A 13938-nucleotide genomic window follows, 5' to 3' on the forward strand; every position below is an offset into this window, starting at 1 on the left:
TAAAACCAAACCATATAAATTTGAAATTGACTGAACAATTCCGCCTATCCAAAGTTCGGATGTTGGTTTAGTCACGGAATATAATAGCACATCACAATTCAATTTATTACATGCCAAGAAATTTTCCACACACACACACATATATATATATATATATAATAATGTCTATTCAGCTGATCCTCATCGTGTCTAAATACGATCTTCCGACAAGTTCCCTCGAAAAATATCCCCTTAAGTATTCAGCCAAGCCGATGCTTTTGAATTTTGCTGGCTTTTCATTGCTAACAAGGCTTGGCGCTGGCCCAAAAACCCCATCCAATTTCGGGCTAAGAAATGTCGCGATCGAAAGCCTTTCTTTCTCCGAATTGGTTGTCGCTCGATGCTCGATGCTTGGATAGCTACCATTTGTTACAATCTGGAAGAAAAAAATCAAAATACACATACATTGTTGAATAATTGAATGAATCTATTCAACTTATATACCTATCAAATTTATATAGTAGTTGGTTGAATACATATGAAAATCTATATTGTATTTAAATATATTTTAAAGCGTTTTTGAAATAAGTAAAAAGTGGAATACTAGATATTTGATATTATGTAAATAAGTATTGAATTAAATATTTTATATTTACTTGACTCTTAGTTTACTAAAAAATACTTTGAAAAATATACTGCTTATGTAAAATACTAAAAAGTGATTTGAAAACATACGTAAACAATACCTCTAAGATATCGCCAATATTAATAATGAAGGCATTAGGACGAGGAGTAACGGGAATCCAAACCCCGTCTTTCTTGATTTGGAGTCCATTTGTGTCGCTAACTTGTAGGAGAATCGTGAGCCCAATTGCATCGGAGTGAGGACAAAGGCCGGTGACAAGTTCCGGCTGCGGACATGGCGGATAATAATTCATCCTTATGGCCTGCAGTCCATCTTCAAATAGTGTCACCATGTCTTCATTGTCCATGTCCAAAGCTTTCGCCATTTGATGCAAAATTTTCATCGCAAGGATTTTAAGCTCTTTCGAATACGTTTCTATGGCATCCCTATAAATACAAACAAACATGATAAATATATAATATTTTTTCCGACTATTGAATTAATTAATTTATGTTAATTATGCAACCTGAACGATGAAGGTAGCTTTGGAATCAAATGAGGCTTTCTCAAAGACACCGGCATTGTGACCATGTAGAAGATGTCTCCCCAATCGAGCTTTTGTTCTTCGGACACTATAAAAGCTTGTCCGTAGCCCTCGATGTCTCCCGGTTCCTGATTGAATTTCTTCTTAACTTGTACAGGGAGATTGAAAAATTCTTGAATTTCTGATTTCATTTTCTCCAGCACCGATATGTCAACGCCGTGGTTGATCAACTGTCATGGAAAAGAATGAATTCCTCAACATACGATGTGGTTCATTTATTTCAACCTTATGTTGTTTTGAACTAAGCCTCTATTTAGTTATGTTTTCGAGTTTATTTTTACATTATTCATCAACTATCATTATTTCAAAAGGTTTGTTTTCTATAAAAAAAAAAAAATACCCTAAGCGTGATCAAATATTCTGAAACAATTATGTTAGAAATTTTTTGGGGGAAAATAATGAGATTGTTTTGTTATGATCGAGCCTATATATAGGTCATATAAAATAGACTCGATAGACTCAATCTAAGTAATCTAATATAGATATAAATCTACAAAATCTAAAATATCTCAATCATAACAATACATCTAGCTAAATTCAACCTATATTTTTTTTTTATTTAATATGTTAAATAAAAAATATACATTTGATGTGATATATTAATTTTTAATTTATTTATTTTTTTTTATTTTTTTTTCTGAAAAAGATGAACCTGGATGATTTGAAAACGTAGTATTTTCTATTTATTTTAAAAACATAAATCAAATCAACTTTAAATTTAAAAATACCTTCAAAAAATATATAAAAGCATTCATAGTTGTTGCGGCATAAAGTAAACATAGCATAGGGTTAGTTGGTTGTGATTTAGATTTTTAGGTGTAATAAGAGATTCCTTTTTTTTTTTTTTTTTTAAATTGTTACGTGTTATCTTAATCGGCTTATTTGCTTGTGGATTTGGTTAGGTATGATTAATGACACATAATTCACCTAAAAATAAATGGTTTCATAATATCGATGTTAGAGAAGATAACACGAAATTTCAAACTTTGTCTAAGCTGGGCATTCGGATTTTCGGTTCGGATTTTGCCAAATCCGAATCGATCCGAAAATTCAAAATTTTTGAAAAAACCAATCCGAATCAAACCGAAATAACTAAAATCTGAAATCCGAAAATCCGTAATTCGAACTAAAAAATTCGAACTAAACCGAAAAATCCGAAATTCTAAATATTTTTATTATTTTTTTAATTTTTAAATTATTTTAAATTTTATTATTATTTTATAATATTAAATATATATAATATATAAAAATTAAATATAGTAAAATATAATTAATAAACTTGAGTTTTTTATATTAAAATATAATATTTTCTAATAAAATATTAAATATATAATAAAAATATATTAAAATATTATATTTCGAATTTCGGATTAGTTCGAATTTTAAATATACTGATCCGATTCGATCCGAAAATCCAAAATTTGTTAAAAATTCAATCCGATCTGATCCGAAAATCCGAAAAATTCGAACCAAATTTTAAATTTCAATTTGGTTCAAATTGGATTTTCGGATTTAGAATATTTTGCTCACCCCTACTTTCTCCCCTAACCTACTGCTATGAAAATAGTTCATATAAGAGAAAATGTCACGAAATACATGACTGTATTTTTATTTTTTATTTTTTATATTTTAAAATTTTTACTATTTAATTTTCATGAATTTTTATAAATATATATATTTTTTCCTTTTATAGAATATTTTTAATCACATTCAAATAAATAATAAACACCAAAATCCAAAATAATTATAATAATAATTACTACTAAATCACTAATCTAACACACCACATTTTTTTTAATATTCTATTGGGTTGCATTTTAAATTTTAATACTCCCTCGTCCGTCCAACTAGAAAGTATACATATTTCTATTTTGGAATATCCAATTACAAAGTAAATATTTCATTAAATACATTTCATTTTTCCACAAATACCCTTAATTTACATCACATTATTATTTTTACACCAAAAAAAAAAAAACAAAGACAAAAATATTATTACACTACTTTTAATTACCCACTATAATTAAAATACTATTATTTATTAAATACTGTATACTTTATGAGTGGACGGAGAGAGCATTTTTTAGATACAAATCATTATTGAACTTGATGTTTCTCGAGAAATAAAAGGAAAAAAAATTAAGGGTTTGTTTGTCCACACATTTTTTCCGAACACAATTTTTTTAATATATATTTTATCCTCTCATAAAATTTAATATTTAATATAATATTATTTTTTATTGTATCAAAACAATTCTTTATATTTCATATATATAAAAAATTTAGATGAAAGCACTAAACAAACAAACTATAAATTTGAAAAAATTCAAAAACAAAAATGAACAAAAATATTATTGATAGTTTGAAAAAAATTCAATAAATGTACAAAAATATTTATTGATTTTTCCATGCACGAGGTGTTGTTTTAAAACTTTGCTTTCTTTATATATAGATATATACTTTTATTATATTTTTTTTATTATTCAACAACATTTATTTTTTTTAATAATAATGTATTATATATATATATATATTTATAAAATATGATTTAAATAAATACTATATATTACATATAATAATTTTTAATATATATGGTATATAATTTTCTAGGATAATAATATACTTTGAAGGGTCGTAAAATATACAAACAAATCATTTCAATCTTGACTCTGTTGGACCTATCAATTCAATGCCGACATAATCTCAATAATTAATACCACATAGAAATTTCATATTAAAACAATGCAGCAATAAATTAGCTATTACATGAATTTCGCCTTCATGATTCAAATTAAATAAACCACATAATTATATATTTATTTTATTTTTTCATAAGAACTTGCTTATTTTTATATATTTAGATTTTTACAAAGTTTTATATATAATAAATAAAAAATTAGTATTTAATATTACGTTTTTTGTTTTAACAAAATTATTATCTATGAATATCATCAAAAATAATGTGAAACATAGGTAAACGTGATCCAATAATGCCCTCTTATTCATATCTTTTTTTTTGTATGTTTTTTTTTTAGCATTTTCAAATTATTATATTTAGTTTTTAATATTATATATATATATGTATGTATGTATGTATATACCTGAAAGAAACCCCAATGCTGGCAAGCAGTGTGGAGCAATTGAAGCTCAGAATCCATGGAGGATTCATCCAAAAGCTTCTGCAAATCGACGACTGGGATTTCAGAAGAGTATTGGGGAAGAACCAGTTCTTCTTGATCTCGCTCATGGCGGACGTATCTCTCAGGAACACGTGACAGTTTCTCCTTGGCCAATTCTTGGACATTAGGCACCCCAAGAGAGCTCCCCAGCTTCGTTAGATCTGTCATCACGACACCCTTAGCTCCTCGATCGATCACCTCTGCACCCAGATGCAAATATATATATATATATGTATATATAGATGATGTAGTTTCTGTAGAAATTAACGATTGGTACCAGTCTGGATGATCAATAAGTCAGTTCCCCACCCACCCACTAATGTATCCCTTTTGCTACGGCAAAAATATGATAATTTTTTAATTCGAAAAAGAATAGAATTAAAGACACGTGATTAATTTATCATATGGTTCGAAATAAATCACTACAGCTGCGGGCAAATACAAACAAAGAAGTTCTTAAATACGATACCGAAACAGCTGTGGTGTTATAAATTTTGGGGGAAAATAATGAGATGATTTAATTGATCATCAAAATAAGGAGTTTATATATAGGCAATAGAAAACATACTCGACAGACTCAAATCTAAGTAATCTAATCTATGAATAAGATCAAATCTACATATAAATTTACTAAAATCTAAAACTGAATATCTAAAATATCTCAACATCCCTCTCAAACTCAAGTGGTATAACAGAAACCAACTTGAGTTTGATAAGAAATTTGAATATAAACGCAAAAAAAAAATAAAAATAAAATTAGCAGTTGACTCTCCACCCACCGGAGAAAATGAGATGACTCATCACCGGAGTTGAAAACAAGATGACTCTCCACATGAGCAAAAAACGAGATGACTTCACTGGAGCCGAAAACGAGATGACTCCACTGGAGCCGAAAACGAGATGACTCCACCGTTGCCGAAAATAAGATGACTCCATCAGAGTAAAAAAACGAGATGACTCCATCAGAGCAAAAAACGACATGACTCCACTGAACCAAAAAACGAGATGACTCCACCGAAGCCTAAAAAGACATGACTCCACCGGAGCCGAAAATGACATGACTCAACCGGAGCCGAAAACGAGATGACTCCACCGGAGCCGAAAACGACACAACTCCACCTGAGCCGAAAACGAGATGGCTACACCGGAGCCGAAAACGACGCGACTCCACTTGAGCCGAAAACGAGATGACTCCACCGGAGCCGAAAACGATATGACTCCATCGGAGCAAAAAACGACAGGACTCCACTGGAGCTGAAAACGAACCGTAAACAAGATGACTCCATCGGAGCCGAACAAAAGACATTGTTACGAAAATTCCCAGGAAATCAAGATGAAATAACAAAGACAAAAGAATACAAGATTTTGTAACCCAATTCGATCACGATGATCTACGTCTGGGGGCGCTGCCAAGCCAGGAATTTTACTACGCAGGCACATGTTAAAGTGAGAATACATTGATATTTATAGCCTAAGGCTTTGACAATAATATCCAAATCATATCTCTAAAATCTAAAATCTAATATCAAAATCATATCTCTAGATTTTAGGATATAATCAGGCTTCATATCCCAACAATCTCCCACTTGAAGACTGATTTCATCTTCCACTTCAACATACCTCATCCAATCTCCACTCCCCACCATTCGGTGTTCTGATTCGAATCATTCTTTTACCTACAATTTTCAGTGTCTCATTATCGGCAAGATAAACAACACCAAAAATTACCTGTGGTATAGGATTCCATGATTCCCGAATCACTGCATGAGTGGAATGATGTTCCTGAGACCAAAATCCATGACTCCATTGGACTGCTGACGCTCAGAATCAGCACATCGGATATCTCCTCCGCTGTGTTTGTTGAACCCTGATCCTTCTCCGGCGCCCCGCACTCTCGTTTCAAGTGCCCCTTGCAGTTTCAACATACCACCTGACTTGCATCTTCCTTGTCGATCTTCTTTTACGAGACTTCATCCATCTTGACTCCCACAAACAAACATAAGGCTCACTTGATATGAGAGCACATCGGATATTCCGATGCGTTTGCCGAAATCCTTATCCTTCCCTGCCTACCTTGCACCGCCTATCACAAAGGGACTCGCTGCCTGACCTACCAATCGGGACCGACCCAACACCGCCGGGAGACTTTCGACACAAGGCACCTCCGCAGGTCACAAGGGATTCCCACGACGATCCAACGTCCGATTCCTCTCAATCCACCCTATCAACGAACTAGGCTCTGATACCACTTGTTACGGAAATTTCCAGGAAATCAAGATGAGATAACAAAGACAAAAGAACACAAGAATTTGGTAACCCAGTTCGATCACGATGATCTACGTCTGGGGGCGCTGCCAAGCCAGGAATTTTACTATAAAGTACGCAGACACTTGTTAAAGTGAGAATACATGGATATTTATAGCTTAATCATTTGACAATAATATCAAAATCATATCCCTAGATTTTATGATATAATCAGGCTTCATATCCCAACAATCTCACACTTGAAGATTGATTTCATTGATATGAGAGCACATCGGATATCTCCTCCGCTGTGTTGCCGAAACCCTTATCCTTTTCCGCCAACCTTGCACCGCCTATCACAAAGGGACCCGCTGCCTGACCTACCAGTCGGGACCAACCCAACACCGCCAGGAGACTTTTGACACAAGGCACCTCCGCAGGTCACAAGGGATTCCCACAACCACAATCAATATCCGATGCCTCCTAGTCCACCTTACCAACGAATAAGGCTCTGATACCACTTGTTACGAAAATTCCCAGGAAATCAAGATGAAATAACAAAGACAAAAGAACACAAGATTTGGTAACCCAGTTCGATCACGATGATCTACGTCTGGGGGCGCTGCCAAGCCATGAATTTTACTACGCAGAGTGAGAATACATTGATATTTATAGCCTAAGGCTTTGACAATAATACCCAAATCATATCTCTAAAATCTAAAATATAATATCAAAATCATATCCCTAGATTTTAGGATATAATCAGGCTTCATATCCCAACAGACATGACTCCACCGGAGCCGAAAACGACATAGATCGGAAACACAAAATAGATCGGACAAGCAGTGGACATATGGCAGATGGATATATGGAAGATCGCAGACAAGTTTCTGATTGTACGACTGACAAGCAGCGGATGACAGAAAGATCTCAAAATCACAAAACCTCCGGGTATAATGTAGGTTGAATGTACCCGGAGAAACACGGATTCGTAGGCTATATCTATGGCATGAGAAAAATAGGCTCTGATATCATGTTAGAAATTTTGATTTTGGAGAAAAATAATGAAATGATCTAATTGATCATCAAAATAAGGAGCCTAATTATAGGCAATAGAGAACAGACTCGATAGACTCAAATCTAAGTAATCTAATATATGAATAAGATCAAATCTACATATAAATCTACTAAATTTAAAACTCACAACACTGCAACTAACTTCGAGCTCTAATTTCTTCCAAATAAGTGCATATATACATATTAGGGTTTTAGATAATGGTTAAATTTTAAGATTGTTTCCGGATTTAATAATATAATACCAATCTTTTTCTATTTGTAATTGTATGGATTGTTTTTATTTTATTTTTCCTTCTTTTAATTGATAATTCGAATATAGATAATAAATATATACAAATTAAGTAGGGACATAGCGTAGCTCGTAAAAAAGTAATAATACTCGATCATAAGCTAAGTATTTTGTCGTAAAGCTGTGTTTGTCTCACCAATACTGTGTTTATCATAAGATGGGCTATTTTGGTGTTTGAAGTTTATCGTCTTCATAAGCAGTGCTTATCCCTTTTGAATTTGTCAAATGTTAAATAGACATATATATATATATATATACCATATTATATGTATATATTGGGATGGTTTGGATATCATATTTTATTCCAGTATCTTACCAATTTTTTTTTTTTTTTGGTAAATCAAAAGTTTATACAAGCATTATATAAAATTAGGATTTGCTCACTTTATATATTTTTAATTGATACTATTATTTATATATATATATATATATTATTTTAAAATATATACATTAATATAATATATTTAACACAATATATATTATTTAACTAAAGTTATGTGTTGTTTGACTATTATATATATATATATATGCTCGTGAGAAAATCAATATTTTTCCGATTAATTCTATTTCACTTCTATATTAGTATAAATACATCAAATTCTAGAAAATAAAATTGTAATCCATCTATCCACAAACTAATATCTATTTTTTTTTTTTTTATTATTTGGAATATCCAATAATTATTGTCTTATTTCTTCTTTTAAATACAAGTTTTTTTTTTTACCCTTTCGTTCATTTACCACTTTAAATTTCTACCTTACTATAAAAAATAAATTTGTCAATTTATAATAAAAAAATAATTGCTTAAAAAATCGTAAAAATATACTTTAAAACAATAAAAATTAAACAGAGAGAATAAAAATTATTTGGTACATACATACACGTATTCAAGTTGACTAGTCAAAGTGGCAGGATGAGATCCAATGTCGACTTCAGTCACCTCTCTTATTACCTTTATGATTGTTTTTTCAGTTTTTATTATGAAAATTAGTTATATTTTTCATTACATTTAATAAGGAAATACATATACTACTTATTTATTATCTTTTATCAAAAATTGATTACCTTTTAATAAAAAAGGTAATTAAATATTATTCAAAATATTTTGAAATTTCAAAATTCTAAAAAAATTATATTTAACAAAAATTATCTGTTGATTTATTTCAAACAATTTCAAATTTTAAAATAGTAAATTATATATGTCAATATATTAAAATTTATCTAGATTAATATTTAAAAAGCTTAAATATAATATTATATAAAAATAATATTAGACAATACAAATATATAAAATATGTATAAATAAATAAATACTTTATATATATATATATTATCTAATAAAAATATATAGAAAAAAAAATTATTGCGGATTTAAAATAGTAAGAATAATGTGTTGAAGATATTACTATAATGGATAATAAAAAAGTAATTTGAATGCTGAGATGAACGATGTGAATGAGAGAAATTAAAAAAATAAAAAATACTCCCTCCGTCCTAGATACCCCAGATACCGTGTCTGCTACAACACGGTATTTGAGGAGGGGTGTAATTAATAGATAATTAAGAATATATTAGTGAAAATAATTATCCTATAATATAAATAATTATAAATTAAGATTAAGATAACTAATTAGTTTAATTAAAATTAAAAAAAATAAAATATAATCATTTTCTAAAAAAAAGGAAAGTGACATGGTACGTGGGACGGACAAAAACGGCAACGTCAACATGGTATCTGAGACGGAGGGAGTAATAAAATAGAGAGAATGGCGGCAACAGATCCAAAATTGTAGTCTAGATTTGGATAAAATTAAATTCCTCTAAATTAGATAAAAGTATACATATACTAGCTCAACTCAGATGATGGGTTATCCTGACCTTGGACATGTTTAAATTAACGAACCTGGATGAGGCCTATACAAAAGTTTAGGATTGGGTGTTTATATTTATATTGTATACTTTAAATATGTATATATAATGCATGTTTAGCAATATTATATTTTTATAAAAATTGTGTTTAACATCTAATAAAATAAAAAAATAAAAAATAAAAAAATTCAAAAGAAAAAGGTTTATACCTCTCTTGTGTAATTCAAATGTACGACCATCAATAGAATAAAATGAAAAGTGCAAAGATCACATCTTGAGTTCAATATATATATATATATATATTGTGTTTATTTAATTGATCCTCATGACGTCTAAATACGATCTTCCTACAAGTTCCCGTGAGAGATATCCCCTTAAATATTCGGCCAAGCCGATGCTTTTGAATCTTGCTGGTTTTTCATTGCTAATGAGGCTTGGGGCTGGACCAAAAACCCCATCCAGTTTTGGGTTATAAAATGTTGCGATCGAAAGCCTTTCTTTCTCTGAGTTAGTTGTAGCTCGATGCTCGATGCTTGGATAACTATCATTTGTTACAATCTAGAAAAATATATATATATATATATATACACATGCATTATTGAATAATTGAACGAACCTATTCAACTTATGTACCATAATAACTATCAAATTTATGAAGTAGTTGATTGAATATGAAAATCTAAGTTGTATTTAGTTATGTTGTAGAAGGGTTCTAATAATAGTAAAAATTGAATTAAAAAAAAAAAAGATTTTGATTTAAATAAGTACTCCCTCCGTCCCATTTAATTTGTCAATTCTTTTTATTTTGGTCAATCCGTAATTTGTCATTTTTTTTAAAAATATAATTATAAACTTTAATTACATTTTAAAATTCATAATTTATATATATTTTTTTAATTTCAAGTAAACGGTTTAGTCATCTTAATCTTAATTTATAATAATTTTTTAAATTATAATTATTTTTATTAATATACTTCTTAATTACTTACTAATTACCCAATACCCAAAGCTCCATACCTAAACAAGAGTGGAAAATTTAAATGGGACAAGGGAATAGTAAATATAATATTTTGTATAGAAATTTTTTCTTTTTCTTTTAATAGTAATAATTCAAATAAAAAATATGTAATTGATGTAATATTTTCTTAAAAATATTTTGAAAATTATATTGTTGATGTAGAGTGATTCAAAAACATATGTAAACAATACCTGTATAATATCGCCAATATTAATGATGAATGCGTTAGGGAGTGGAGTGACCGGAATCCAAGCACCGTCTTTCTTGATTTGGAGTCCAATTGTGTCGTTAACTTGGAGGAGAACCGTAATCCCGCCTGCATCGGAATGAGGAGAAAGACCGGTGACAAGTTCCGGCTGCGGACATGGTGGATAATAATTCATCCTTATGGTTTGCATCCCATCTTCAAATAGTGTCACCATGTCCTCAATGTCCATGCCCAAAGCTTTTGCCATCATATTCAAAATTTTCATGGAAAGGATTTTAATTTCTTTCGAATACGTTTCTATGGCATCCCTATAAAAACAAATAAACAAACTAATATTTTTAAATAAACATGATTGATATATTTTCTACTACTATTGAATTAATTAATTTATGTTAAGCATGCAACCTGAATGATGAAGGTAGCTTTGGAATCAGGTGAGGCTTTCTCAAAGACACAGGCATCGGGACTATGCAGAAAATGTCTCCCCAATCGAGCTTTTGTTCTTTGGACACTACGAAAGCTTGTCCGTAGCCCTCCACGTCTCCCGGCTTCTGATCGAATTTCTTCTTAACTTCTAGAGGGAGATTGAAAAATTCTTGAGTTTCCGACTTCATTTTCTCCAGCAACGATGAATCGACGCCGTGGTTGATCAACTTCCATGGAAAAGAATTAATTCGTCAACAGATGTTGTGGTTCATTTATTTCAGTCTATCTTTTTATTTATTTATTTTTTGAACAAAGCTTTTGTTTATTTATATATATATATTTTATTTTGCTTTACACTATTTAATATCATTATTTCAAAAGATATTAAGATATGTTTAGATATATTAAAACAATTCCAAAAACACAAATAAAAGTGATCTTAAATTAAAGCTATTATAATGGTGAACGAATATCATTCATGATGGTGGCGACAGTAATAAAATATAAATGGTCAATATATGAATATAAATCAACAATCCGATATTTGTGTGAATATGATACAATGAACCATGTGATTTATATTCGTACAATGCACTTTTAAGGGGGTGATTTGTCCGTCTATTTTTCATATGCTGGTCATAAAAAATCGATAGATAATGCCTTTATTAATTCATGTTTTTAAATGTTTTAAATTTTGGGCATTTTCAAATTATTATATTTGATTTTTTTTTTCAATATTATAATATTATATTTAAATAAATAAAAACCATTTTAGCGTGTATTTACATAACTTGACAATATTCAAAACACACACAAAATAAATACATAAATTAATTAATTAAAATTAAAATAAAAAATCACAAGCTCATATCAATTACATTTTTTTTCCTCACAAAATATCAAATCAAATACTAATTTTTTATTCTTTTTCAAATTTCCAAATACCTTAAAAAATCTCTATCTAAACAAGCCCTAAAGTGAAAATAATAATAATAATAAAAAAAAAAAAAATCACAACCTTAATTATATATATATATATACCTGAAAGAAACCCCACTGCTGGCAAGCTGTGTGGAGTACATGAAGCTCAGAATCCATGGAGGATTCATCCAAGAGCTTCTGCAAATCGACGACTGGAATTTCAGGAGAGTATTGGGGAAGAACCGGTTCTTCTTGATCTCGATCATGGCGGATGTATCTCTCAGGTACACGTGGCGGTTTCTCCTTGGCCAATTCCTGCACATTAGGCACCTCAAGAGAACTCCCCAGCTTCGTTAGATGATCCATGCTCGCTACACCCTTAGCTCCTCGATCGATCACCTCTGCACCCATCTAACGAATGCACTTTAATTTATAGATCAAATTTCTTGAGAAGTTTAATTTATTTATAAAATGCATTAGTTATTAATGACGAGTATATCGAAACTTTTAGTTTATAAATTGTTGAGATTCTCGTTTGCGGATATATAAATTAATGACGCGTATCTCTAAGAGTTCAAACTTTTAAGTAAGACGGTCATTCTGCATCCAACATAGTATTAGAGCCTAAGCTAGATTTAATTATGTTAGTTCATGTGCATTTACTACATGTAGATCCGATTCCAACAACACAATCAAACCCATAATACATATATATATATATATCTATATATACATGACAGCCACTCCGATTCTACTGCTGTTCAAATAATTTCAAGTCAACTGCTTAGCTTTATGCTCATCCATTTTAATTTGAATTTGTCAAATAGAAATTTCGATTTCATCTTGGTCCATTTGATCTATTTTGGTTGTAGTGCAACTTCCAATTCCAATTCCATGTTCATATATATATATATATATATATATGTATGTATGAGATGGTTCATATTTATGTACAAAATTTTGATAGAATAAAGACTCATTGTATATATTTTTGTAAATCAGTACTAAATAATTATGTATTCTATCTGTCCGCGGCAATATTGAATTGTTCACATTCAATATATTTATTTTTTTTTATTTTTGATGACGTGGGAATCCGCCGTCGCTATTCGAAAGTACGCACTGGGTAAACCCCCGGCCGGATCTAATATCCTGCAAACTAGGTTTAATATATTTATTTTATTGTTTAATAAATGTGGTCCATACAATTTACTTTTACATTTTATCTAAAATTACTAACATACAACTATATAATTTTAAATTATAATCTCAAAAATATTTTAGTCAATATATTTTTATGTACATTATATTATATGTCAAATTCTAATATTTCTTATGTTATAAAAAAAATAATAATAATACTTATAAAAATGATTACATACAAAATGGATTAAATAAGTACTCCCTCCGTTCCAATTAATTTGTCACTTTTAGTTTAGGCAATTTAAGTATTGTGTAATTAGTGAGTAATTAAGAAGTGTATGAGTGAAAATAATTAT

At 29.9% G+C, this 13938-nt stretch overlaps 1 protein-coding gene across 4 annotated transcripts; it reads right to left on the minus strand.

The window, feature by feature from the left end:
* LOC127254342 (protein SRG1-like) lies at positions 1–13109 on the minus strand. 4 transcript variants are annotated; one of them, XM_051279409.1, is made up of 5 exons: positions 4665–4787; positions 4310–4587; positions 1131–1378; positions 726–1050; positions 1–415 (listed from the first exon to the last, which is right to left on the minus strand). In XM_051279409.1, the coding sequence occupies exons 2-5, from the start codon at positions 4553–4555 to the stop codon at positions 170–172; spliced, it is 1065 nt and encodes a 354-aa protein (XP_051135366.1). In that variant the 5' UTR covers positions 4556–4587; positions 4665–4787; the 3' UTR covers positions 1–169. The 4 variants fall into 4 exon arrangements, with proteins under 4 accessions (XP_051135366.1, XP_051135363.1, XP_051135365.1 ...); XM_051279406.1 differs by lacking the exons at positions 4310–4587; positions 4665–4787 and adding an exon at positions 12560–12867; XM_051279408.1 differs by having other exon boundaries at positions 4310–4767.
* Positions 13110–13938: the final 829 nt, after the last annotated feature.

Source organism: Andrographis paniculata, unplaced genomic scaffold, assembly GCF_009805555.1.
Source record: "Andrographis paniculata isolate CXL003 unplaced genomic scaffold, ASM980555v1 Contig52END, whole genome shotgun sequence".
Classification (NCBI taxonomy): domain Eukaryota; kingdom Viridiplantae; phylum Streptophyta; class Magnoliopsida; order Lamiales; family Acanthaceae; genus Andrographis; species Andrographis paniculata.